Raw genomic sequence first — 27,716 nt, 5'->3', positions numbered from 1 at the left:
TGTGTTATCTACTGTATATAGAGGGGTTATCAGTCATTGTATAGGAGGAGGAGGTGAGCTGTGACATAACCTACTGTGAATGATGGATCCTGTGTTATCTACTGTTTATAGAGGTGTTATCAGTCATTGTACAGGAGGGGGGAGGTGAGCTGTGACATCACCTATTGTGAATGGTGGATCCTGTGTTATCTACTGTATATAGAGGTGTTATCTGTCATTGTACAGGAGGAGGAGGTGAGCTGTGACATCACCTATTGTGAATGGTGGATCCTGTGTTATCTACTGTATATAGAGGTGTTATCAGTCATTGTACAGGAGGAGGAGGAGGTGAGCTGTGACATCACCTATTGTGAATGGTGGATCCTGTGTTATCTACTGTATATAGAGGTGTTATCTGTCATTGTACAGGAGGAGGAGGTGAGCTGTGACATCACCTATTGTGAATAGTGGATCCTGTGTTATCTACTGTATATAGAGGTGTTATCAGTCATTGTACAGGAGGAGGAGGAGGTGAGCTGTGACATCACCTATTGTGAATGGTGGATCCTGTGTTATCTACTGTATATAGAGGTGTTATCAGTCACTGTACAGGAGGAGGAGGTGAGCTGTGATATCACCTATTGTGAATGGTGGATCCTGTGTTATCTACTGTATATAGAGGTGTTATCAGTCATTGTACAGGAGGAGGAGGTGAGCTGTGACATCACCTATTGTGAATAGTGGATCCTGTGTTATCTACTGTATATAGAGGTGTTATCAGTCATTGTACAGGAGGAGGTGAGCTGTGACATCACCTATTGTGAATGGTGGATCCTGTGTGATCTACTGTATATAGGGGTGTTATCAGTCATTGTACAGGAGGAGGAGGTGAGCTGTGACATCAGCTATTGTGAATGGTGGATCCTGTGTTATCTACTGTATATAGAGGTGTTATCAGTCATTGTACAGGAGGAGGAGGTGAGCTGTGACATCAACTATTGTGAATGGTGGATCCTGTGTTATCTACTGTATATAGGGGTGTTATCAGTCATTGTACAGGAGGAGGAGGTGAGCTGTGACATCACCTATTGTGAATGGTGGATCCTGTGTTATCTACTGTATATAGAGGTGCTACAACAATATTCATATAGCACATACCATAAATATTTTACTGGTCAGTAACATAACATTATAGTTCCTTCAATCAAATTAGTGATTATAGAGTAAAATTCTCCAATATAATTCATTACTACAATTATTTACCAGAAAGTAACCAAAAACCAGTCATAATTGATTAAGGACAAATATAATTTTATTGACAGCTAATAAAACATATCCATAATTGCTTTATGGGGAAATCAAAGGGATCAAGTAACGAGGGAGAATGAATAATCAATTATAAATAAAACTCAAATGATTTAAATGAGGAAAAGTCTTAGCGCTCCACACAGGCCCATGCACGTTTCGCAAATTGCGTTTTCTTGGGGCACCGCTGAAAGTCACAGGAGATTGGTAATTATACGATAGATTAATACAGTATTGTAGCAGCGATCTTAGGTTCAACTGCCTAAAGAAAAATGGTATAAAAGATAAAAAACAAAACAAAAATGTAAACGTTTAAATCACCTCCCTTTTCTTAAAAAAAAATAGCAAAATCTAAGCAATAAAAAAATATCTAAAAATATTTATACAATAAGGTGCATCCTGAAACAAGAAAAAAAAGTCAAAATTGCGTTTTTTTTTGTGACTTCATGCCGGCCAAAAATTGAGTAAAAAGAAACTAAAAAGTTCTTTGTACCTTAAAATAGTAGCAATAAAGTGTTCACATCATCCGCAAAAATACAATTCCTTGCACAACGCTGTATACCAAAATGATAGAAGCTTTGGCTCCCAGAATACGGCGACTGAAAGTAGTTTTTTTTTTGTGCAAAATTTCAGAAGTAAAACAAAGATAATTCGACATTAGTGCTAACTTGTACAGCAAAGTTTTCTGGCCATTTTAAGCATAAAGTAATAGTCAGATAAAACATAAGCTACAATAGAATTGCTGTTTTTTTTTATTTATTTTTCAATTGCCCCGTTTCAAAATCCAAAATTGTCCTGGAATTAAAAAGATAAGTCTATGGAAAAATGGAAAATGTATGGCTCTTGGAAGGCAGGGAAGAAAAAACGAAAAATGTAAAAAAAAAATAAATTAAAAAAATTGCCTATTCGGGAAGGGGTTAAAGCTGCCATTAAAGAGGTATTACCGCCCCAGAAATGGCATGTCCGGAGTAACTTGTTAGAGCAAAGCTGACTGCTCGCCCGACTCCCCCCAGCCCTGTATACATGCCACATCAGCAATAACCTAAGCACGCAGTAAAAGCCGCCGCCGCCGCACACGCTTTATCCACTGGTGCCGCTAATCTCAGCATTCCGCTGATTACGGTTGGATTACGTGCAGTGCCTGATGCATTAGGCCTGTTCCCATAAATATTACATGTGCAGAGCTGCTATAACCAGAGCGCCTCCTGCAATATACTGCCATTACATATGCACAGCGAACACCAATTAAAGGGAAACTGTCAGCAGACTCTGATTTCTGAGATCCATCATACAATGTGACGGGAGGACAGGCGGCTGACACTATGGGGGTGTAAGGTGCAATGCTGCCGCCTAGTGGTGTCTTCTGGGTACTGCGAGTGTGTACACTGCATGTGCTGCTGCTGACTGATACTTCATAGCCATTAGTGTGCCTAGGATTCTCCCTAATATTCCCGGGATATGTCCCCATCACCGAGGGATAGGGACCCCTATATGGAGCTGAGGTGGTGGTGTGGGGGGCTTACTGGTGATCTAGTACCACAAAGAAGTGGCAGTAGACCCTATTAGCCTGGTATCAGCAGAGCGCCCCATACATAATTGTGTCAGCAGAGTGCCCCCGGAAGAAGCCAGGGCGAAACGCGCGTCGGGGCGCTGGGATTGTGACGTGGGAGGACGCACTGTTCAGAAACCTATATCGGTAACTATTTGTGACCCTTTCTATCCTGTACCATATATTAGTATAAGTCTTTGGAACGGGTTTAGTTATGTATACAGTTAGAAGGGTGTAGTGGACTGCCGCTATCTCTGTATATTGTGATACTTCAGCAATAGGATGCCTTTGTGCACCTACACTTATGGACGCAATATAGGCAGTTTTTCATTATAGAAATTTTGTTTTGGGTATTCTTGGCTAGTGTTCCTCGCCGCTCTCCCATGGGGTATGACCAGGAAGATATCGTGTAGCTCTTTTTAAATGTTTTGTTCATTTATTTGTATTTTTTCTGTAATAATAAATCCTTTTACTTTTATCTTTATGTATGGTTGGCTTCTTTATAGAAGACAGGGATTTACTGCCATCTTGTGGTATATATACAGCACCACGTCTGCCCCCACACATAATTGTGTCAGCAGAGTGCCCCTATATACAGCTCCACGTCTGCCCCCATACATAATTGTGTCAGCAGAGTGCCCCTATATACAGCTCCACGTCTGCCCCCATACATAATTGTGTCAGCAGAGTGCCCCTATATACAGCACCACGTCTGCCCCCACACATAATTGTGTCGGCAGAGTGCCCCTTTATACAGAACCATGTCTGCCCCCATACATAATTGTGTCGGCAGAGTGCCCCTATATACAGCACCACATCTGCCCCATACATAATTGTGTCAGCAGAGTGCCCCTTTATACAGCACCACGTCTGCCCCCATACATAATTGTGTCAGCAGAGTGCCCCTATATACAGCTCCACGTCTGCCCCATACATAATTGTGTCAGCAGAGTGTCCCTATATACAGCACCACATCTGCCCCATACATAATTGTGTCAGCAGAGTGCCCCTATATACAGCTCCACGTCTGCCCCCATACATAATTGTGTCGGCAGAGTGCCCCTATATACAGCACCACGTCTGCCCCATACATAATTGTGTCAGCAGAGTGCCCCTATATACAGCTCCACGTCTGCCCCCATACATAATTGTGTCAGCAGAGTGCCCCTATATACAGCACCACGTCTGCCCCATACATAATTGTGTCAGCAGAGTGCCCCTATATACAGCTCCACGTCTGCCCCCATACATAATTGTGTCGGCAGAGTGCCCCTATATACAGCACCACATCTGCCCCATACATAATTGTGTCAGCAGAGTGCCCCTATATACAGCACCACGTCTGCCCCCATACATAATTGTGTCAGCAGAGTGCCCCTTTATACAGCACCACGTCTGCCCCCATACATAATTGTGTCAGCAGAGTGCCCCTATATACAGCACCACGTCTGCCCCCATACATAATTGTATCAGCAGAGTGCCCCTATATACAGCACCACGTCTGCCCCCATACATAATTGTGTCAGCAGAGTGCCCCTTTATACAGCACCACGTCTGCCCCCATACATAATTGTGTCAGCAGAGTGCCCCTTTATACAGCACCACGTCTGCCCCCATACATAATTGTGTCAGCAGAGTGCCCCTATATACAGCACCACATCTGCCCCATACATAATTGTCAGCAGAGTGTCCCTATATACAGCACCACATCTGCCCCCATACATAATTGTGTCAGCAGAGTGCCCCTATATACAGCACCACGTCTGCCCCCATACATAATTGTCAGCAGAGTGCCCCTATATACAGCACCATGTCTGCCCCCATACATAATTGTGTCAGCAGAGTGCCCCTATATACAGCACCACGTCTGCCCCCATACATAATTGTGTCAGCAGAGTGCCCCTATATACAGCACCATGTCTGCCCCCATACATAATTGTGTCAGCAGAGTGCCCCTAGATACAGCACCACGTCTGCCCCCATACATAATTGTGTCAGCAGAGTGCCCCTATATACAGCACCACGTCTGCCCCCATACATAATTGTGTCAGCAGAGTGCCCCTATGTACAGTACCACGTCTGCCCCCATACATAATTGTATCAGCAGAGTGCCCCTATATACAGCACCACGTCTGCCCCCATACATAATTGTGTCAGCAGAGTGCCCCTATGTACAGTACCACGTCTGCCCCCATACATAATTGTATCAGCAGAGTGCCCCTAGATACAGCACCACGTCTGCCCCCATACATAATTGTGTCAGCAGAGTGTCCCTATATACAGCACCACATCTGCCCCATACATAATTGTCAGCAGAGTGCCCCTATATACAGCACCACGTCTGCCCCATACATAATTGTGTCAGCAGAGTGTCCCTATATACAGCACCACGTCTGCCCCCATACATAATTGTGTCAGCAGAGTGCCCCTATATACAGCACCACGTCTGCCCCCATACATAATTGTGTCAGCAGAGTGCCCCTATGTACAGTACCACGTCTGCCCCCATACATAATTGTATCAGCAGAGTGCCCCTAGATACAGCACCACGTCTGCCCACCATACATAATTGTGTCAGCAGAGTGTCCCTATATACAGCACCACGTCTGCCCCCATACATAATTGTGTCAGCAGAGTGTCCCTATATACAGCACCACGTCTGCCCCATACATAATTGTGTCAGCAAAGTGCCCCTATGTACAGTACCACGTCTGCCCCCATACATAATTGTATCAGCAGAGTGCCCCTATATACAGCAGCACGTCTGCCCCCATACATAATTGTGTCAGCAGAGTGCCCCTATATACAGCATCACGTCTGCCCCATACATAATTGTGTCAGCAGAGTGCCCCTATATACAGCACCACGTCTGCCCCATACATAATTGTGTCAGCAGAGTGCCCCTATATACAGCACCACGTCTGCCCCCATACATAATTGTGTCAGCAGAGTGTCCCTATATACAGCACCACGTCTGCCCCCATACATAATTGTCAGCAGAGTGCCCCTATATACAGCACCACGTCTGCCCCCATACATAATTGTGTCAGCAGAGTGTCCCTATATACAGCACCACGTCTGCCCCATACATAATTGTGTCAGCAGAGTGCCCCTATATACAGCACCACGTCTGCCCCCATACATAATTGTGTCAGCAGAGTGTCCCTATATACAGCACCACGTCTGCCCCATACATAATTGTATCAGCAGAGTGCCCCTATATACAGCACCACGTCTGCCCCCATACATAATTGTATCAGCAGAGTGCCCCTATATACAGCACCACGTCTGCCCCCATACATAATTGTGTCAGCAGAGTGCCCCTATATACAGCACCACGTCTGCCCCCATACATAATTGTGTCAGCAGAGTGCCCCTAGATACAGCACCACGTCTGCCCCCATACATAATTGTGTCAGCAGAGTGTCCCTATATACAGCACCACGTCTGCCCCATACATAATTGTGTCAGCAGAGTGCCCCTATATACAGCACCACGTCTGCCCCCATACATAATTGTGTCAGCAGAGTGCCCCTTTATACAGCACCACGTCTGCCCCCATACATAATTGTGTCAGCAGAGTGCCCCTATATACAGCACCACGTCTGCCCCCATACATAATTGTATCAGCAGAGTGCCCCTATATACAGCACCACGTCTGCCCCCATACATAATTGTGTCAGCAGAGTGCCCCTTTATACAGCACCACGTCTGCCCCATACATAATTGTGTCAGCAGAGTGCCCCTTTATACAGCACCACGTCTGCCCCCATACATAATTGTGTCAGCAGAGTGCCCCTATATACAGCACCACATCTGCCCCATACATAATTGTCAGCAGAGTGTCCCTATATACAGCACCACATCTGCCCCCATACATAATTGTGTCAGCAGAGTGCCCCTATATACAGCACCACGTCTGCCCCCATACATAATTGTGTCAGCAGAGTGCCCCTATATACAGCACCACGTCTGCCCCCATACATAATTGTGTCAGCAGAGTGCCCCTATATACAGCACCATGTCTGCCCCCATACATAATTGTGTCAGCAGAGTGCCCCTATATACAGCACCACGTCTGCCCCCATACATAATTGTCAGCAGAGTGCCCCTATGTACAGTACCACGTCTGCCCCCATACATAATTGTATCAGCAGAGTGCCCCTAGATACAGCACCACGTCTGCCCCCATACATAATTGTGTCAGCAGAGTGTCCCTATATACAGCACCACATCTGCCCCATACATAATTGTCAGCAGAGTGCCCCTATATACAGCACCACGTCTGCCCCATACATAATTGTGTCAGCAGAGTGTCCCTATATACAGCACCACGTCTGCCCCCATACATAATTGTGTCAGCAGAGTGCCCCTATATACAGCACCACGTCTGCCCCCATACATAATTGTGTCAGCAGAGTGCCCCTATGTACAGTACCACGTCTGCCCCCATACATAATTGTATCAGCAGAGTGCCCCTAGATACAGCACCACGTCTGCCCACCATACATAATTGTGTCAGCAGAGTGTCCCTATATACAGCACCACGTCTGCCCCCATACATAATTGTGTCAGCAGAGTGTCCCTATATACAGCACCACGTCTGCCCCATACATAATTGTGTCAGCAAAGTGCCCCTATGTACAGTACCACGTCTGCCCCCATACATAATTGTATCAGCAGAGTGCCCCTATATACAGCAGCACGTCTGCCCCCATACATAATTGTGTCAGCAGAGTGCCCCTATATACAGCATCACGTCTGCCCCATACATAATTGTGTCAGCAGAGTGCCCCTATATACAGCACCACGTCTGCCCCATACATAATTGTGTCAGCAGAGTGCCCCTATATACAGCACCACGTCTGCCCCCATACATAATTGTGTCAGCAGAGTGTCCCTATATACAGCACCACGTCTGCCCCCATACATAATTGTCAGCAGAGTGCCCCTATATACAGCACCACGTCTGCCCCCATACATAATTGTGTCAGCAGAGTGTCCCTATATACAGCACCACGTCTGCCCCATACATAATTGTGTCAGCAGAGTGCCCCTATATACAGCACCACGTCTGCCCCCATACATAATTGTGTCAGCAGAGTGTCCCTATATACAGCACCACGTCTGCCCCATACATAATTGTATCAGCAGAGTGCCCCTATATACAGCACCACGTCTGCCCCCATACATAATTGTATCAGCAGAGTGCCCCTATATACAGCACCACGTCTGCCCCCATACATAATTGTGTCAGCAGAGTGCCCCTAGATACAGCACCACGTCTGCCCCCATACATAATTGTGTCAGCAGAGTGCCCCTATATACAGCACCACGTCTGCCCCCATACATAATTGTGTCAGCAGAGTGCCCCTAGATACAGCACCACGTCTGCCCCCATACATAATTGTGTCAGCAGAGTGCCCCTATATACAGCACCACGTCTGCCCCCATACATAATTGTGTCAGCAGAGTGCCCCTAGATACAGCACCACGTCTGCCCCCATACATAATTGTGTCAGCAGAGTGTCCCTATATACAGCACCACGTCTGCCCCATACATAATTGTGTCAGCAGAGTGCCCCTATGTACAGTACCACGTCTGCCCCCATACATAATTGTGTCAGCAGAGTGCCCCTATATACAGCACCACGTCTGCCCCCATACATAATTGTGTCAGCAGAGTGTCCCTATATACAGCACCACGTCTGCCCCCATACATAATTGTCAGCAGAGTGCCCCTATATACAGCACCACGTCTTCCCCATACATAATTGTGTCAGCAGAGTGTCCCTATATACAGCACCACGTCTGCCCCCATACATAATTGTGTCAGCAGAGTGTCCCTATATACAGCTCCACGTCTGCCCCATACATAATTGTGTCAGCAGAGTGCCCCTATATACAGCACCACGTCTGCCCCCATACATAATTGTGTCAGCAGAGTGTCCCTATATACAGCACCACGTCTGCCCCCATACATAATTGTGTCAGCAGAGTGCCCCTATATACAGCACCACGTCTGCCCACCATACATAATTGTGTCAGCAGAGTGTCCCTATATACAGCACCACGTCTGCCCCCATACATAATTGTGTCAGCAGAGTGTCCCTATATACAGCACCACGTCTGCCCCCATACATAATTGTCAGCAGAGTGCCCCTATATACAGCACCACGTCTTCCCCATACATAATTGTGTCAGCAGAGTGTCCCTATATACAGCACCATGTCTGCCCCCATACATAATTGTGTCAGCAGAGTGTCCCTATATACAGCACCACGTCTGCCCCCATACATAATTGTGTCAGCAGAGTGTCCCTATATACAGCACCACGTCTGCCCCCATACATAATTGTGTCAGCAGAGTGCCCCTATATACAGCACCACCTCTGCCCCCATACATAATTGTGTCAGCAGAGTGCCCCTATATACAGCACCACGTCTGCCCCCATACATAATTGTGTCAGCAGAGTGCCCCTATATACAGCACCACGTCTGCCCCCATACATAATTGTGTCAGCAGAGTGCCCCTATATACAGCACCACGTCTGCCCCCATACATAATTGTGTCAGCAGAGTGCCCCTATATACAGCACCACATCTGCCCCATACATAATTGTGTCAGCAGAGTGTCCCTATATACAGCACCACGTCTGCCCCCATACATAATTGTATCAGCAGAGTGTCCCTATATACAGCACCACGTCTGCCCCCATACATAATTGTGTCAGCAGAGTGTCCCTATATACAGCACCACGTCTGCCCCCATACATAATTGTGTCAGCAGAGTGCCCCTATATACAGCACCACGTCTGCCCCCATACATAATTGTGTCAGCAGAGTGCCCCTATATACAGCACCACGTCTGCCCCATACATAATTGTGTCAGCAGAGTGTCCCTATATACAGCACCACGTCTGCCCCCATACATAATTGTGTCAGCAGAGTGCCCCTATATACAGCACCACGTCTGCCCCATACATAATTGTATCAGCAGAGTGTCCCTATATACAGCACCACGTCTGCCCCCATACATAATTGTGTCAGCAGAGTGTCCCTATATACAGCACCACATCTGCCCCATACATAATTGTGTCAGCAGAGTGTCCCTATATACAGCACCACGTCTGCCCCCATACATAATTGTGTCAGCAGAGTGCCCCTATATACAGCACCACGTCTGCCCCCATACATAATTGTGTCAGCAGAGTGCCCCTATATACAGCACCACGTCTGCCCCCATACATAATTGTGTCAGCAGAGTGCCCCTATATACAGCACCACGTCTGCCCCCATACATAATTGTGTCAGCATAGTGCCCCTATATACAGCACCACGTCTGCCCCCATACATAATTGTGTCAGCAGAGTGCCCCTATATACAGCACCACGTCTGCCCCCATACATAATTGTGTCAGCAGAGTGTCCCTATATACAGCACCACGTCTGCCCCCATACATAATTGTGTCAGCAGAGTGCCCCTATATACAGCACCACGTCTGCCCCCATACATAATTGTTTCAGCAGAGTGCCCCTATATACTGCACCACATCTGCCCCCATACATAATTGTGTCAGCAGAGTGTCCCTATATACAGCACCACGTCTGCCCCCATACATAATTGTCAGCAGAGTGCCCCTATATACAGCACCACGTCTGCCCCCATACATAATTGTCAGCAGAGTGCCCCTATATACAGCACCACGTCTGCCCCCATACATAATTGTGTCAGCAGAGTGTCCCTATATACAGCACCACGTCTGCCCCCATACATAATTGTGTCAGCAGAGTGCCCCTATATACAGCACCACGTCTGCCCCATACATAATTGTGTCAGCAGAGTGCCCCTATATACAGCACCACGTCTGCCCCCATACATAATTGTGTCAGCAGAGTGTCCCTATATACAGCACCACGTCTGCCCCATACATAATTGTGTCAGCAGAGTGCCCCTATATACAGCACCACGTCTGCCCCATACATAATTGTGTCAGCAGAGTGCCCCTATATACAGCACCACGTCTGCCCCCATACATAATTGTGTCAGCAGAGTGCCCCTATATACAGCACCATGTCTGCCCCCATACATAATTGTGTCAGCAGAGTGCCCCTATATACAGCACCACGTCTGCTCCCATACATAATTGTGTCAGCAGAGTGCCCCTATATACAGCACCATGTCTGCCCCCATACATAATTGTGTCAGCAGAGTGCCCCTATATACAGCACCACGTCTGCTCCCATACATAATTGTGTCAGCAGAGTGCCCCTATATACAGCACCACGTCTGCCCCCATACATAATTGTGTCAGCAGAGTGTCCCTATATACAGCACCACGTCTGCCCCCATACATAATTGTGTCAGCAGAGTGCCCCTATATACAGCACCATGTCTGCCCCCATACATAATTGTGTCAGCAGAGTGCCCCTATATACAGCACCATGTCTGCCCCCATACATAATTGTGTCAGCAGAGTGCCCCTATATACAGCACCACGTCTGCCCCATACATAATTGTGTCAGCAGAGTGCCCCTATATACAGCACCACGTCTGCCCCCATACATAATTGTCAGCAGAGTGCCCCTATATACAGCTCCACGTCTGCCCCCATACATAATTGTGTCAGCAGAGTGTCCCTATATACAGCACCATGTCTGCCCCATACATAATTGTGTCAGCAGAGTGCCCCTATATACAGCACCATGTCTGCCCCCATACATAATTGTGTCAGCAGAGTGCCCCTATATACAGCACCACATCTGCCCCATACATAATTGTCAGCAGAGTGCCCCTATATACAGCACCACGTCTGCCCCCATACATAATTGTGTCAGCAGAGTGTCCCTATATACAGCACCACGTCTGCCCCATACATAATTGTGTCAGCAGAGTGCCCCTATATACAGCACCACGTCTGCCCCCATACATAATTGTGTCAGCAGAGTGCCCCTATATACAGCACCACGTCTGCCCCATACATAATTGTGTCAGCAGAGTGTCCCTATATACAGCACCACGTCTGCCCCCATACATAATTGTATCAGCAGAGTGCCCCTATATACAGCACCACGTCTGCCCCCATACATAATTGTGTCAGCAGAGTGCCCCTATATACAGCACCACGTCTGCCCCCATACATAATTGTGTCAGCAGAGTGTCCCTATATACAGTATACAAATGACACAATTCTCCCTGCCTGAGTCCGCCTCCGGGGGGCGCTCTTAGACATATTCACATCCCATTGAAGGCAGTAGACGTATTTCCATATTGGCGGATGAGGGTAATAATGTATTAGGGACACCAGCCGCCCCAGATAACAGTACCGGGTCGGCAGCCATGTTGATGACTTCTGCTCAGGCCTATAGGAGCCTAATAAGCTGCCGACAGTTCGCCCCCTAGTGGCGGCAACAAGCAAGTGATTTTATAGCTTGGAGCAGAGGAACCTAATTGTCTCCTTCTTCCCCCAGGAGCGTTTCGCCCTCGTCATCTTTGGCGCAGAATTTGCATTGAGGATTTGGGCCGCCGGCTGCTGCTGTCGCTATAAGGGCTGGAGGGGACGGCTGAAGTTTGCGAGGAAACCTCTGTGTATGCTGGGTGGGTGAGGCTCCTGTACAGATGAGCACCTTTACTTTTTTGCATGTGTTGGGAGCTATAAATCATTTTTGCATTTGGTTTTCATTAAAAATGTTGCACGGTTTGGCTTTTTTTTGGCTGCAGATTCTACTTTCATGGGGTCTGTGGTCATAAATCGGCTGAGAGGAGCTCAGGAAAAGACAGATAACAGAGTCAAACACTCACCACTTGTTTTCCCCTTGCATCTTATCTCCAGCGTTCTGTGAAGCATTTATATGGTCACTCACTGCCATCTGCTGGTCAGGATCAGTATTGCAATCAGTCACCCAAATTCAATCCTATTCACTCTTTATGCTTTTTAATTTTCTCTTTATGCTTTTTAATTTTCTTAGATATTTTTGTCCTGGTGGCTTCGGTTCCTGTGGTGGCTGTTGGGAAAAATCAGGGAAATGTATTGGCCACGTCTCTTCGGAGTTTGCGTTTCCTGCAGATTCTGCGCATGTTGCGCATGGACAGGAGAGGGGGAACGTGGAAGCTCCTGGGGTCTGCCATCTGTTCACACAGTAAGGTCAGTGGAGATATTGGATGCTGTGACTACCATGTGACATTTGCTGTGAAGGGGGCGGACGCTGAACCAGTTTTCCCGCTTCTGCACACCATCATCGCGATACCTGTAGTTGCCACTAGAGGGAGCTCACTGCATACAGATTGAGCTCAGCAGTATCTGTGTCCACCCATATGTTAGGGGCTCCCCCTAGTGGCGCCTACAGGCAGTTAGAATTTCATTATTGACAGTATGAAAGAATTTAACAGCATATATACAAGAATTTAGGGAAAAGTGTCCCATATTCATGTAGCACCTTCGCCATCTTATTACTCTGTATACCCCTTTCTCTTCCAGGAGCTCATCACTGCCTGGTACATCGGCTTCCTGACCCTAATCCTTTCATCATTCCTTGTCTACTTGGTGGAAAAAGACGACCACGAAATAAACGAGAAAGGGGAGAAGATAGAAGATTTTGAAACGTACGCTGACGCCCTCTGGTGGGGACTGGTGAGTATTACAGAGCAGCTCTTTCCTTCCTAATGTCATAATCTTACTGATGTAAATCTGTGTCTCTTCAGATTACTCTGGCAACAATCGGCTATGGAGACAAGACTCCGAAGACCTGGGAAGGCCGGCTAATTGCAGCCACGTTCTCCTTGATCGGTGTTTCTTTTTTTGCTCTTCCCGCCGTGAGTAATCTTATCTGATTATCTATATAACTAAGTAGCACCACTAGAGGGAGCTCCAGTGTATGGAGGTTATCTGGGAATCTCTATGGTTAAGTGTCTTAAAGGGGTAGTCCAGGCCCAAAATTTTTCATGAAATTGTAGACAAATTGCGATTCGCTCATCTCTAGTGGTAGATCGCTCTTACTATTTCAATTTTGCTTTGTGCAAATCCAAAACGTGGACAACCCCTTTAATTGTCTTCATGTTGTGCATTATATTTGCTCTGTTTAGGTCCAATGAAGGCGACAACTGACGCGCTCCCCTTCTCCTGACAAAGCACATTTTGGGGATTATATTTCATGCCCTTTTAATGGCTCTTTTTTTACCTTTTTTTTCCGCTATTTATGGGGATTAATTTTTATCTCATTATTACATTCATTTTCTTGTGCTGACATGGGGGGAGGGGGATATAAAGAGAAATAGGGAATACATGAATATTTTTCACATTTTTTTTATTTTTTATTTATTTTTATAACCACCATAAGTGATCATTCGGGCTCTGTCAGATGTCCGTGTCTCCGATACGTGCGGTGACACTTTTCAGACTGGAGACACTGACACACACATTGAAGTGAATGGGTCCGTGCACATGTCACAGTGTTTCCACCGACCGCGTGACCGTGGGCAAAATACACTGAAATGTCTGTTTTTTAACAGCATTACGGGCCGCAAAATGTCCCACACATGAGCACACTGATCACACATGAATGACAGCCGGGTGTCATCAGTATGACACAAAACGGCATCTGAGAAACAGTGGTACAGTTAGTGCTGATCCCCGGAGCCGGGTGCTGAAGATGGCTCTTATCATTCTCCCCTGCTCTGCCAGTGATCAGCGCTAGCAAAGGAGAATGATGAGAGTTATATTCAACTGATGACAGAGAGAGCAGGCGGTGGCTGATGAGACTACTACTCCCGTCAGCCTCCACCTGCTGCCACTAATAACAGCGAGAGCAGGTGGCTCCTATCGCCGAGCAGGAACCTAATCCCATCCTGACCCTAGCAATAAGCCTTACTTAAGGAATGAGACTAGTCGATCCCCACTACCACTAAAGACAGCTGGGATAGATGAACAAGGAGAACACTTATCTAGAGTAGACTCAGAAATGTGACACAGATGTCCTACAGCAACACCAAAGAGGACGTTAGCCAATTGCTATAGCTCCGAGCCTCAACAGGGGGAAATGGAAATATCACCGGCAAACTCCCAGCAGCTGGGAGTCTATGAACACCCAGATGCAGGTGTATCAATTAGAGCTGTAGGAAGGTTGCCACTGGCTCAAAAGGGTTAAGGAGGTGTCTGCAAGGCCAACCGCAGAGACATTCTGCAGCTAGATGAAGTGTGACTGTCTGCAGCCTCTGACACACCCATGACATGTTATCAGTTATTGTACAGGAGGAGATGATGAGCTGTGAAATCACCTACTATGAATGATGGAACCTGTGTTATCTATAGTATAAAAACCTCATCAGTACACAGGACTTGTTTCCAAAATGCATCAGGTTTGATTAGATGTTCTTTTGCATACTTCTGAAGCTGAATTTTAAGGTGAGGACGCAGGAGAGGTTTTCTTCTGATGAATCTTCCATGAAGGCCATATTTGTGCAGGTGTCTCTGAACAGTAGAACAATGTACCGCAACTCCAGAGTCTGCTAAATCTTTTTTGAAGATCTTTTGCAGTCAAGTGGAGGGTTGTGATTTGGCTCTCTAGCAATCATATGAGCAGCTCTCACTGAAATTTTGCTTGGTCTTCCAGACGTTATCTTGACCTCCACTGTTTCTGATAACTGCAACTTCGATAATTACATCTCAAACGGAGGAAAGGGAAACTGGAAAACGCTTTGCTATCTTTTTATAGTGATCAGTGTAAAAATACAAGATTTTGTAAATGTTCTGCTATAGATAGTGGTATGGATAATAAAACGATTCTGAAATAAATAAAAAAAAAATACAGTTAAAATAAAGACCTGACTTTAAACAATAGGCCAATTTCTGATATCAAGTTCTTTTTAGATACAATGTAAATAAACATTTTTCCTTTACAATAAATAAATGTACAGTTTTCCAGTTCTTCACAATTTTCAAGATCTCTGCTTGTTCACAGTTACATTCCGTATTACCCCTTTAACATCAATTGTATAATATCTGAATTTTGTAGATACAATTAATTAAAAAAAATCCCAAATCAGCAGACAGCTTACACTGCAGCGCCACCTTGTGGTTGAAAAGTAGATCACACTGCCACCTGACTTTTTAATTGGTCCCAAAGCCTGAAAGCCAAAGTGTGCCAGCTCTCCCCGACCCCTAAGTCTGTCCTAGGGGCCCCCTGGTGTCTGGGCTGCAGCTGCCCTTCTTGTGCCCATCCCATGTGGCCTCTTTCTGTGCTCTTGGTCAGAGGGTGCCTTGCTTTACCTACACAAACCCACACAGCGCCATCTTTTACCTAGAGAGAGTCAAACTAGTTCCTCCGTCAGAGGGAAAGAGAGAAAATAAGGACTTTAGAGTGGAAAGACATTAGATACTACTGAATGGCGGTATTATTTGGGAATTGAAATGCAATGTTAGGCTGGTTTCACACTTGTGTTTCAAAACGCATGCGTTTTTAAAAAAAACGCATGGTGAAAAAACGCATGTAAACGCGTGCAAAGGCTGCGTTTTTTTGACGCATGCGTTTTTGCATGTGGTGAAAAGAACGCGGCGTTTTGATGCGTTTACTTGCGTTTTTTTCATGCGTTTGCGTTTTTTAAACGCATGCAGATAAATGTGTGACAGCTGCCAATCATCAAAATAAAGTAAAAAACCCACTATAAACAGAAAGAGCTAGGGTTAGGGTTAGGGGTTGGGTTAGGGGTAGGGATCCTAACCCTACCCCTAACCCTAACCCTACCCCTAACCCTAAAGGGATCCTAACCCTAACCCTAACTGTTGTGAATTCTGTGGCCAAGCTCCCTCCTGTGGTCGAGAGTGGTACTTCGGCTGGTTCTGTCTATGAGCTTCCTTTGGTGGATGAGAGTGGTACTGCGGCTTCTGAGTTTCCTTCCTCAGGTAATAAGGTTAAGTCGTTAGGTGCTGCTCTATTTAACTCCACCTGGTGCTTTGATCCTGGCCTCCAGTCAATATTCTAGTATTGGTCTTGCTTCCTCCTGGATCGTTCCTGTGGCCTGTCTATCCTGCATAAGCTAAGTTTTGCTTGTGTTATTTTTGCTTGCTATTTTTTCTGTCCAGCTTGCTTTATTGGTTTTTCTTGCTTGCTGGAAGCTCTGAGACGCAGAGGGAGCACCTCCGTACCGTTAGTCGGTGCGGAGGGTCTTTTTGCCCCTCTGCGTGTTTGTTTGTAGGTTTTTGTGTTGACCGCAAAGCTATCTTTCCTATCCTCGGTCTATTCAGTAAGTCGGGCCTCACTTTGCTAAATCTATTTCATCTCTGTGTTTGTATTTTCATCTTACTCACAGTCATTATATGTGGGGGGCTGCCTTTTCCTTTGGGGAATTTCTCTGAGGCAAGGTAGGCTTATTTTTCTATCTTCAGGGCTAGTTAGTTTCTCAGGCTGTGCCGAGTTGCATAGGGAGCGTTAGGCGCAATCCACGGCTACCTCTAGTATGGTGCGTTAGGATTAGGGATTGCGGTCAGCAGAGTTCCCACGTCTCAGAGCTCGTCCTTTGTTTTTGGTAATTGTCAGGTCACTTTGTGTGCTCTGAACTTCAATGTCCATTGTGGTTCTGAATTACCTGTTCATAACACCTAACCCTACCCCTACCCCTAACCCTACCCCTACCCCTAACCCTACCCCTAACCCTACCCTTAAAGGGATTAGGGTTAGGGGTAGGGTTAGGGGTAGGGTTAGGGTTAGGGGTAGGATCCCTTTATCAATTTTATGGTGTGGGGTGGTTTATCAGTGTTTTTTTTTTTTAAACGCATGCGTTTTTAACGCATGCAAACGCATGTTTGTAAACGCATGCGTTTACAAAGAAAGCAATGCATTTTTTTGCCGCAAAAAAACGCATGCGTTTACATAGACAGCAATGCATTTTTTTGCCGCAAAAAACACCGCTAAAAATACTACATGTTGCATTTCTGCAACACAACGCATGCAGAAAAAAAACGCATGTTTTTAATGTTAAATATAGGGGGGAAAAAGCATGCTTTTTTTGCGTTTTTTACCGCAAAAACACACACAAAAAACGCAAATGTGAAACCAGCCTTATATGGGAACTGTATAGCAGCAATATTGGGGCTCTTAATCTGAATGTGTGCTGTATATGGCATGTATATATTACGCAGCATATCATTCACTGAGGCTTGCTTTCTTTCTTTCTCTCTTTCTTGCTTTCTTTCTTTCTCTCACCTTTTCTTTCATTTTCTATATTTTTATTTTTCTTTGTCTTTATTTTCTTTCCTTCTTTCTTTTTTCTTTTTTTCTTTTACCTTCTTTTGTTTATTTCTTTCTTTCCTTCTTTCTCTCATCTTTTCTTTTTCTCTCTATATTCTTCCTTCTTTTTTTTCATTTTCTTCATTTTTTGCATTTTTCTTTATTTCGCTTTCTTACTTTTTCTTAGCTTTCTTTCTCTTTCTCTTCCTCTCTATTTATCTTCTTTCTATTTATATTTCTTTCTTTTTTTCTCTTTCTTCTTTGTTTCCTTCTTTCTTCTTCTGTTCTTACTTTTTTCTTTTCTTTCCTTTTTTCTCTTTCTTTTTTCCTTTCCTTCCTTCTTTGATTCTAATTCCCTCTCTTTTCTTTCTTTGTTGCTTTGTTTTTTTGTGGTATTATGTGGGCTGTATATAGCATTATTACTATGGTGAGAGTGTCTTTGTTTTTATTTTCTCTCTCTTCTTTCTTCTTTTAGTTTCCCTTTCCTTATGTTTTTCTTTCTATCTCACTTTCTTTTTTCTATCCTTCCTTCCTTTTTTATTTCTCTTTGCTTTTCTTTCTCTTTCTATCTTTCTTTCTATTTTATCTCTTTTTTTTGTGTTGTTATGTGGGCTGTATACAGCATTATTTGTATAGCAATATACACTGTTCAAAACAAATAAAGGGAACACTAAAATTCCACATCTTAGATATCACTGAATGAAATATTCCAGTTGCAAATTGTTATTAATTACATAGTGGAATGTTTTCAGAACAATAAAACATAAAAATGATTAATGTAAATGAAAATTAATATCCCATGGAGGTCTGGAGTTGGAATGATACTCAAAATCAAATTACAGGCTAATTCAGCTTCAGTGGAAATGCCTCAAGACAAGGAAATGATGCTCAGTAGTGTGTGTGGCCTCCACGTGCCTGTATGTCCTCCTTACAACACCTGGGCATGCTCCTGATGAGGCGGCGGATGGTCTCCTGAGGGATCTCCTCCCAGACCTGGACTAAAGCATTTGCCAACTCCTTACCAGCCTGTGGTGCAATGGTGGATGGAGCGAGACATGATGTCCCAGATGTGCTCGATTGGATTCAGGTCTGGGGAATGGGTGGGCCAGTCCATAACCGCACCAGCTTATGGTCTCACAACGGGTCTGAGGATCTCATCTCTGTACCTAATGGCAGTCAGGCTACCTCTGGCGAGCACATGGAGGTCTGTGCGGCCCTCCAAAGAAATCCCACCCCACACCATTACTGACCCACTGCCAATCCGGTCATGCTGAAGGATGTTGCAGGCAGCAGATCGCTCTCCACGGCATCTCCAGACTCTGTCACGTCTGTCACATGTGCTCTGTGTGAACCTGCTTTCAGCTGTGAATAGCACAGTGCGCCAATGTCGAATCTGCCAATCTTGGTGTTCTGTGGCAAATGCCAAGTGTGGTGCACGGTGTTGGGCTGTACCATCCTCATGGAGACTCTTTTTGACAGTTTGAGCAGGCACATGGATGCTAGTGACCTGCTGGAGGTCATTTTGCAGGGCTCTGGCACTGTTCCTCCTTGCACAAAAACTGAGGTAGCGGTCCTGCTGCTGGGTTGTTGCCCTCCTATGGTTCCCTCCATGTCTCCTGGTGTACTGGCCTGTCTCCTGGTGTATGCTCCATGCTCTGGACCCTGTGCTGACAGACACAGCTATCCTTCTTGTCACAGCTCACATTGATGTGCCATCCTGGATGAGCTGCACTACCTGAGCTACTTCTGTGGGTTGTAGACACCGCCTCATGCTACTGTATCTCTAGGGGTGAGAGCAATGACAAAATGCAAAAGTGACCAAAACAACAACCAGATAAGATGAGAACAGAGAAATGGTCTGTGTCTTGCTAATTGCCGATCATTTCTACCTGTTATCTGTTGCATTTGCACAACCACAGGAGAAACTGATTCACAATCAGCATTGCTTCATAACTGGACAGGCTGACTTCACAGAAGTGACTGACTTGGAGTTACATTGTGTTGTGTAAGTGATCCCTTTGTTTGCGCAGTGTATAAATTATGCTGTATATAAATCGTGAGCCTTTCTTTTTTTCTTTTTAATTTCCCTTTCTTTCATTTTCTTCTTTCTTTCTTTCTTTCTTTCTTTCTTTCTTTCTTTCTTTCTTTCTTTCTTTCTTTGTCTCTTTCTTTTTTTGCCTTCCTTCCTTTCCTCCTTTCTTCCTTCCATCCCTCCATCCTTCCCACCTTTCTTCCTTCTTTCCTACCTTCCTTCCCTCCTTCCTTCTCTCCTTCATTCCTTCATGCCTTCCATCCTTACATCCCTCCTTTCTTCCCTCCTTCCTTCCTTCTCTCCTTCATGCCTTCATTACATCCCTCCTTCTTTCCTGCCTTCCTTACCACCTTCTTTTCTCCCTCTTTCCTTCCTTCTCACCTTCTGTCCCTCTTTCCTTCTTGCCTTCCCACCTTCCTTCTCACCTCCCTTCCTTCCTTCGTTCCCTCCATCCATCCATCTTTCCTTCCTTCCTTCCTTTCCCTTCCTTCCGTCCCTCATTCCTTCCTTCCATCCTTCCTTCCCTCCTTTCTTCCCACCTTCTTTCCCTCCCTACTTCCTTCCCACCTTCTTTACCTTCCCACCTTCTTTCCTTCATCCCCTTCTTTCCTTCCTGTTGGCTATACCAGCTAGTAACCCTTCCCAGCTATCCTACCCCTTCCCATACCACCAGCAGTGTCTTCTGTTGTGTGGAGCGGCTTGGTGCGGTGTCACACATGGTCACACTATGGCGGTCTGTGTGTTTCAGGGTATTCTTGGATCTGGACTCGCTCTCAAGGTTCAGGAACAACATCGCCAGAAACATTTTGAAAAGAGAAGAAAACCGGCTGCAGAGCTGATCCAGGTGGGAAGAACGGTGATACTGATGAGACTGATAAAGAGGATGATGATAAATGGTGGCAAACGGTGGTGTGAATGATGACAAATAATAATGCAGATTATAAATGATTCTGATGATGTGATGATAGACTGATATTTACGATGATGATACATAAGGATTTTGAGAAATGATGACTGTGATGATATTGATAGATGATGAATAACAATCTATCTATGACAAACGTCATCCCTCTGGCCATCGTGACTGTGGCTGTCAGGGCATATTGGGAGTTGTAGATACACAACAGCTGAAGTGCAGTGCGTAGCTGATACCTCATATAGATGATGATGATGAAGATATTATTGATGATAAATATTGATGTTGATAGCAATAATTATATGAATGAAGATGATGAAAAATGATGATCAAGAGGATAAGTAATGATGTTGATCAAGATCAGATGATGGTAATGTTGATAAGCTTATTCATGAGAAAAGATGATGATGGCAATGATAATATCTCTCCTTCAAACCACATATCCAAGCCCTTTCCACTTCCTGACGACTTCAACTCAAATATTTCCTGGATCCGTACATTCCTCAACCTAGAATCTGCAAAAACCCTAGTCCATGCCCTCATCATCTCCCGCCTTGACTACTGTAACCTCCTGCTCTGTGGCCTCCCCTCTAACACTCTCGCACCCCTCCAATCTATTCTAAACTCAGCTGCCCGACTAATCCACCTGTCCCCTGCTATTCCCCGGCCTCTCCCCTCTGTCAGTCCCTTCACTGGCTCCCCATTACTCAGAGACTCCAGTACAAAACCCTAACCATGACATACAAAGCCATCCACAACCTGTCTCCTCCATACATCTGTGACCTCGTCTCCCGGTACTTACCTACCCGCAACCTCCGATCCTCACAAGATCTCCTTCTCTACTCCCCTCTTATCTCCTCTTCCCACAATCGTATACAAGACTTCTCCTGTGCTTCCCCCATACTCTGGAACTCTCTACCACAACATACACACGTGGTCAAAATTGTTGGTAGCCCTCGTTTAATGACAGAAAAACCCACAATGGTCACAGAAATACAGTGCTGTGCAAATTAATTGGGACAAAAGCAACACTTGCTCTGTACTCTTGTTATTTCTCCTTCGCCTCATTGGGGGACACAGACCATGGGTGTATGCTGCTGCCACCAGGAGGCTGACACTAAGTAATACAAAGAAAAAGTTAGCTCCTCCCCTGCAGTATACACCCTCCTGCTGGCTCCCAGCTAACCAGTTCTTGCTTAGTGTCCGTAGGAGGCACACGGACGGGTCTGCTATTCAGACCCAAAGAACTCTTTTTTACCGTTTTTTACTTTTTACTACGGTCGAATGGGGCGACGGATTCTTTCATGTTCCGATCTCCTCGAACCATCAACAGGCGAGCACGGGAGTTTCACCTCTCCGTATCCTCTCCTGCGACGTGGGAAGCCACTGCCTGAGCTGATTTTAGGGGCGACGGACCCCTTCAAGGGCACCGATCTCCCCCCTCCCTTATCAGACGAGCACTGGAGTGTCACCTCCAGTATCCTCTTCTGCAGCCAGGCCTATTGCCGGACATTCAGCCCTGTCCACCAGGTTTTACCCTCGGCTGTACAGAGGCACCTTCCAACGTGGCGTCCGAGCAGCCCCCACTGCATCACCACTGAAAAAGCGGATGATGGAAGGAGGCAGACGGTTCCTCTCCACCCCTCTTCTGCAGGGATGGTGGATGGAGGCTCCCCAACCCTGCACCGTCCTATCTACCCGGGCACAGCTCCTACCTGCAGCATCTGCCACCCCCTCCATATTGGGGTAAGTGCTCCGTGAGATTTGGGTTTTCCGGCGGTCAGAGGAGGGCTCCATAGCGACTGGGTCCCCACAGAGCTTCGCGGCACTTTTCCCCTCAGTTTGCGGGTGCGCGCCGGCCGAAGCCATAAATTTAGTCCCCAGCTTCTGCCCTGTTTAGGCCGCATCCCGGGAAGCCCCGCCCACCGCTTGCTCCCTTCTAGCGGCTCCGCCCCCCTATTCAGGCGCTTCTCGTTCCAGACGAGATCTCGGCGGCCATCTTCTTCCTCCTCCATTGCGGTCACTATTTCTTCTGGAGGGGGCTGCGGCCGGCGGTTTTTCAGCGCTGAAGTCAGCGCTATTCCAGACGGGGGACTCAGAACCTGAGTAAGGTGAATCGCCCCAATATCTCCCCCCCTTCCCCGGCACGCATCCCGGCAGCATTAAGGGACTAGCTTTCCCTGTTTTTTTATATACTTAAGGCTGCAATCTCTGGTGCCCCTGCACACTACAGAATGTATAGTACAGTGTGCAGGCTTGCAAACAGAGAGCTGTGAGTTCCCAGCAATGAAGCTCTCATGACTCGTTCCCTGGTGACTCGTTCCCTGGTGACTCGTTCCCTGGTGACTGGTTCCCTGGTGACTGGTTCCCTGGTGACTCGTTCCCTGGTGACTCGTTCCCTGGTGACTCGTTCCCTGGTGACTGGTTCCCTGGTGACTGGTTCCCTGGTGACTCGTTCCCTGGTGACTCGTTCCCTGGTGACTCGTTCCCTGGTGACTCATTCCCTGGTATTTAATACTCTGCCCGGTAGTCGCTGGGCCCATAGGTGCATCCCCAGCTTTCCATGCCTTTTTATTAAACCCAGGACCAGCATTCCCTGGTCTTAAGGGTCCCCTAGTTTTAAAAGGGTCACATCCCCAGCATTCTCTGCTCTGCCAGAAGCCGGTCTCCTTTTCCTTAGTACTTAATCAGGCCAGTATGCCCTGGTCTTAAAGGCACAGGGCCAGTAGGCACTGGTCTTAAAGGCACATGGCAAGTATGCCCTCGTCTTAAAGGCACATGACCAGCATCCCTGGTCTTAAAGGAGCATGACCAGCATTCTTGTTCTTAAAGGCACATTACCAGCTTTGCTGGTCTTTAAGGCACTTGTTCCAACATTCCTTTCATGACCAGTATTCCTGGTCTTAAAGGCACGTGACCAGCATGCCCTGGTCTTATAGACTCGTGACCAGTATCCCCTGGTCTTAAAGACACGTGTCCAGTATGCCCTTGTCTTAAAGGCACGTGACCAGTATTTCCTGGTCTTAAAGGCACATGACCAGTATGCCCTGGTCTTAAAGGCACGTGACCAGTATCCCCTGGTCTTAAACGCTATAACCAGTAGGCCCTGGTCTTAAAGGCACATGACTAGTACGTCCTGGTTTTTCAAGGCCATGACCAGTATGCCCTGGTCTTAAAGGCACGTGACCAGTATCCCCTGGTCTTAAACGCAATAACCAGTATGCCCTGGTCTTAAAGGCACATGACTAGTACGTCCTGGTTTTCAAGGCACATGACCAGTATGCCCTGGTCTTAAAGGCTCATGTCCAGTATGCCCTGGCTTTTAAAGGCACACGACCAGTATGCCCTGGTCTTTAAGGCACGTGACCATTATGCCCTGGACTTAAAGGCTCAGGACCAGTACGCCCTGGTCCTAAACGCAAATGACCAGCATACCCTGGTTTTAAGGGCACATGACCATTATCTCCTGGATTTCAGCATGCCCTGCTTTTAAAGGCACATGAACAGTATGTCATCTTACAAAAGGCACAAGACCAGTATTCCCTGGTCTTAAAGGCTCATGGCCAGTAACCCCTAGCCTTAAAGGCGCATGACCAGTACTCACATGCTCCCTCTCCTACAATGGGAGCCGTCGGCTAGCAGGGGCCGCAAGTATTCTAGAAAAACGTACAGGTTCTAGAAAATCTCCATCAACATTTGACGGTGATGCACTGGAAGACCTCTAAGTAGGATACCATACCTGGTCGGAATTTTATGGGCGACGGGTCCCTTAAAGGGCTCCGATTTCCCCCCACACCTTCAACAGACGAGCACACGGAGTGTCGCCTCCATGTATCTTCTTCTGCATCCAGGTCTATCGCCACAACCTGCCCTGTCCACTCGGAAACCTCAATTCTGGGGATGTGGCGTCCACATTTGTGGCGTCCCAACAAGGAGGTTTTCCCCCCTTTGTATCAGATGCAAGAAAGTGGACGATTCCTCTCCACTTCCCTGTTAAGAAGATGGTGGATCGAGGTTTTTCCTTATTTTCTTCTCTGCACGACGATGGCAGAGACCTGCTGGTTACAGTCCCACATTCTGTCACTTGGCAGACTCGCCGGGCAGAATTTCTTGCGGTATTCCTACCAGTATCCTGGCAGGTGTATCATCAATTAAGATTCCACAGACGGTCGGATAGCAAATCTAGTTCGTTCCGTCTTGTGGTTTCGGGTTCAGCGCTCTACCCTTCCTTAGCCGCCACATGGGTTGCTTGACCAAAGGGAGAGAATGAAAGTCTCCGGGTCCCAGACCTTATCTACTTCGTTCCACAGTATAGCTGGCCAATCAAATCTTCTGAGCGGGAGACTAGCAAGGGATCGTATCTCTTCTTCAGGCTCAACCAGCAGTGGAAGCATTGGCCAGGACAGTCTAGATCTAAGGGATCTTGGTTCCAAAATGGAGGGAATGAAAAGTATCTCCATTCCTGGACCCCAAACTTCTAACAACCTTTGACAGGGCCCTTTCTTTTTTCGGATGGAGTTCCTCCGCTCAGCCACTTCTTCAACAGAGAAACGTGGTTGTTTTCTGGCATCCATCGTCATTCGGGATTCTTACCCTCACATACCTATTTCTCCTCTCTACTATAATCTCTTCGCCTTTCCATTCGCGAACAGTATTTTCACGACCTGGCCCTTCTGCCTGGCTACCACACCAGAGTGGTCGCAAGGGTCATGACGGTTGTCATGTTCTTTTTGCACCTTAGAAGCATGGTCGTCCTGCCCTATTTGGTCGACTTTGTAGCCGCTCTCCTAGGACTACGCTGAGTCGTCCATATCACTTGCAATTACCTCTCTATTGGGCTAGCAGCTAAACTTAGACAAGTTTTTTTTTTTTTTTTTTCCTCATTCTCAGCCCAGCAGATCCTCTTTGAGGATGATCCTGCCCAAGAAGGATGGTTATTCTCTCTCGGGTCTAGGTCGTGGCCCTTCTACAGGGAGCTTGCGCACTCGATCTCTCATTCCCTCGGTTCTTTCAGTTCGCTAGGAGGGTTCTGAGGGAAAGGACGTCTACGGAAGCAGTTTCCTTCGCTGCGCTCGTTTTCTGCAAGTCTATCAGGCTCTCAAAGGGTAGTCTCTGAGCTCCTTTCTCTTCCAGAGCCTTCTCCTGGCCCAAAGGCTATTGGGAGATACCATTGCCAGTTTTCTTCTCCCGATCATCTCTCTGTAGATCCGAACGGTACGGCTATTCCTTCAGCAGGCCCTCTGCCTTCTGGCGGGTCTTCAGTTGGATAATGCCTCGGCTGTGCCCCAAGTTAGCCATCTAGCAAGTACCCCCAGTCAAGCGCCATGGCTAAGGTACCTCGCACTCTCTGATGGGCTGAGTTCTATCTTCGGTGATCTCAACAGTACATTCCCTGGAGTAGAACACTGGGCGGCAGACATATTCAGCCGTCCGGGTTTTTCCTCAAGTGAGTGGGAACTTCACTCGGAAATCTTCCATCGGACCTGCCTTCACTGGAGTACTCCAGAGGTAGTTCGGATGGCGTCCAAACTGAACGCCAATGTACTCCAGTTCATGGTTTGGCCTCGCGATCCAAGACCATTGCAGTGCATGATCTATTCTTCCATGGTACCAATTTCCATAACCCCTCTTCCACTGCGTCTGAAACCTTTTCGGAAGCGGGTAGGGCCCCAGTGATCCCGGGAGACCCGCACTGACCATGTCAGGTTTTTTTCACGCTTGCGGTACTAGTATTTTTCCGGCTTACTGTCTCAAGCTGGAAATATGGTCTTTCTTGCAGGCCTCAACCTGTAGTTCTTCCCTACCGCGTACCGTTAAATCCGTGGGACCTTAATGGTCCTGGGCATCTTACAGTGGACTCCTTTTCTGATCCGGATAGACTTTTCTATCAGGGAGGGTCTCTCCCCTTCTTTCTCTGCGCTCTTGTCCTCCTGATGAGTCTTCAGATCTCGACGCTCTGTTCTTTATCTTTTTTCCTTATTACCTTCAAGGCAAGGTTGCCCTCTAGCCATCCCCTTCCCTCGTTGCCAAGGGGTATTATATCTCCATTGTTGCAGGGGCATCGTCCTCTCATCTCCTTCGGCTCTAGTCCACAAAGCGGAATGGGTTCTCCATAATCTGGAAGAAGCGAGTGCTCCGAGTGGGTACGTATCGAGGACGACGTCCTTCCAAAGGTTGGACATTTTACTCGGGTTTTTCGATGGTAAGTAGGCTTCCTGACTGTCGCAGGAAGGGTTTAGCCGTTTTTCTTCGGCCAAGTTAGCCTGGTGGATTCTTTTCTCCATCCAGGAGTCCTTTCGCGCTAGATGCCAGCCTATCTCCCTGTCTGAGGGCTCTAGGCGCCAGACGTCGGCAAGCACGACCGCAGGCTTGCGAATTCCTCCAGGCCGCATGCATTCTTGAAGCACTATAATTCACTCACTTCCACAGATGTGAGTCTGGGCAGGTGGACTTTGCAGGCCGCGGTGGCGCACTTGTAAGTAGCGGCTACACGGCCTGAAGTGATGTTGTCCCCACCCAGGGACTGCTTTGGGACGTCCCATGGTCTGTGTCCCCCAATGAGGCGAAGGAGAAATAGGGATTTTTGTGTACTCACCGTAAAATCCTTTTCTCCGAGCCATTCATTGGGGGACACAGCTCCCACCCTGTTATTAGCTTATGCTTTGTTTTTATCTTTTGATATGTTATACTCTTATATATAATGTGACATGCTTTA

The 27,716-nt window shown here is 46.7% G+C and overlaps 1 protein-coding gene across 1 annotated transcript in view; it reads left to right on the top strand.

Annotated features, from left to right (window-relative positions):
• KCNQ3 (potassium voltage-gated channel subfamily Q member 3) overlaps nucleotides 1–27,716 on the top strand; it is a 280,751-nt gene that overhangs the window by 160,642 nt on the left and 92,393 nt on the right. The window contains exons 3-7 of the mRNA XM_069731938.1: nucleotides 12,303–12,429; nucleotides 12,801–12,976; nucleotides 13,310–13,462; nucleotides 13,534–13,644; nucleotides 20,834–20,929. Of these exons, the coding sequence (XP_069588039.1) occupies nucleotides 12,303–12,429; nucleotides 12,801–12,976; nucleotides 13,310–13,462; nucleotides 13,534–13,644; nucleotides 20,834–20,929 (663 nt within the window). The remainder of the gene's footprint in view (nucleotides 1–12,302; nucleotides 12,430–12,800; nucleotides 12,977–13,309; nucleotides 13,463–13,533; nucleotides 13,645–20,833; nucleotides 20,930–27,716) is intronic.

Source organism: Ranitomeya imitator, chromosome 6 (genome assembly GCF_032444005.1).
Source record: "Ranitomeya imitator isolate aRanImi1 chromosome 6, aRanImi1.pri, whole genome shotgun sequence".
Classification (NCBI taxonomy): Eukaryota; Metazoa; Chordata; class Amphibia; order Anura; family Dendrobatidae; genus Ranitomeya; species Ranitomeya imitator.
Note: the sequence above shows the minus strand (reverse complement) of the source record. Positions and strands in the feature narration are given on the sequence as shown.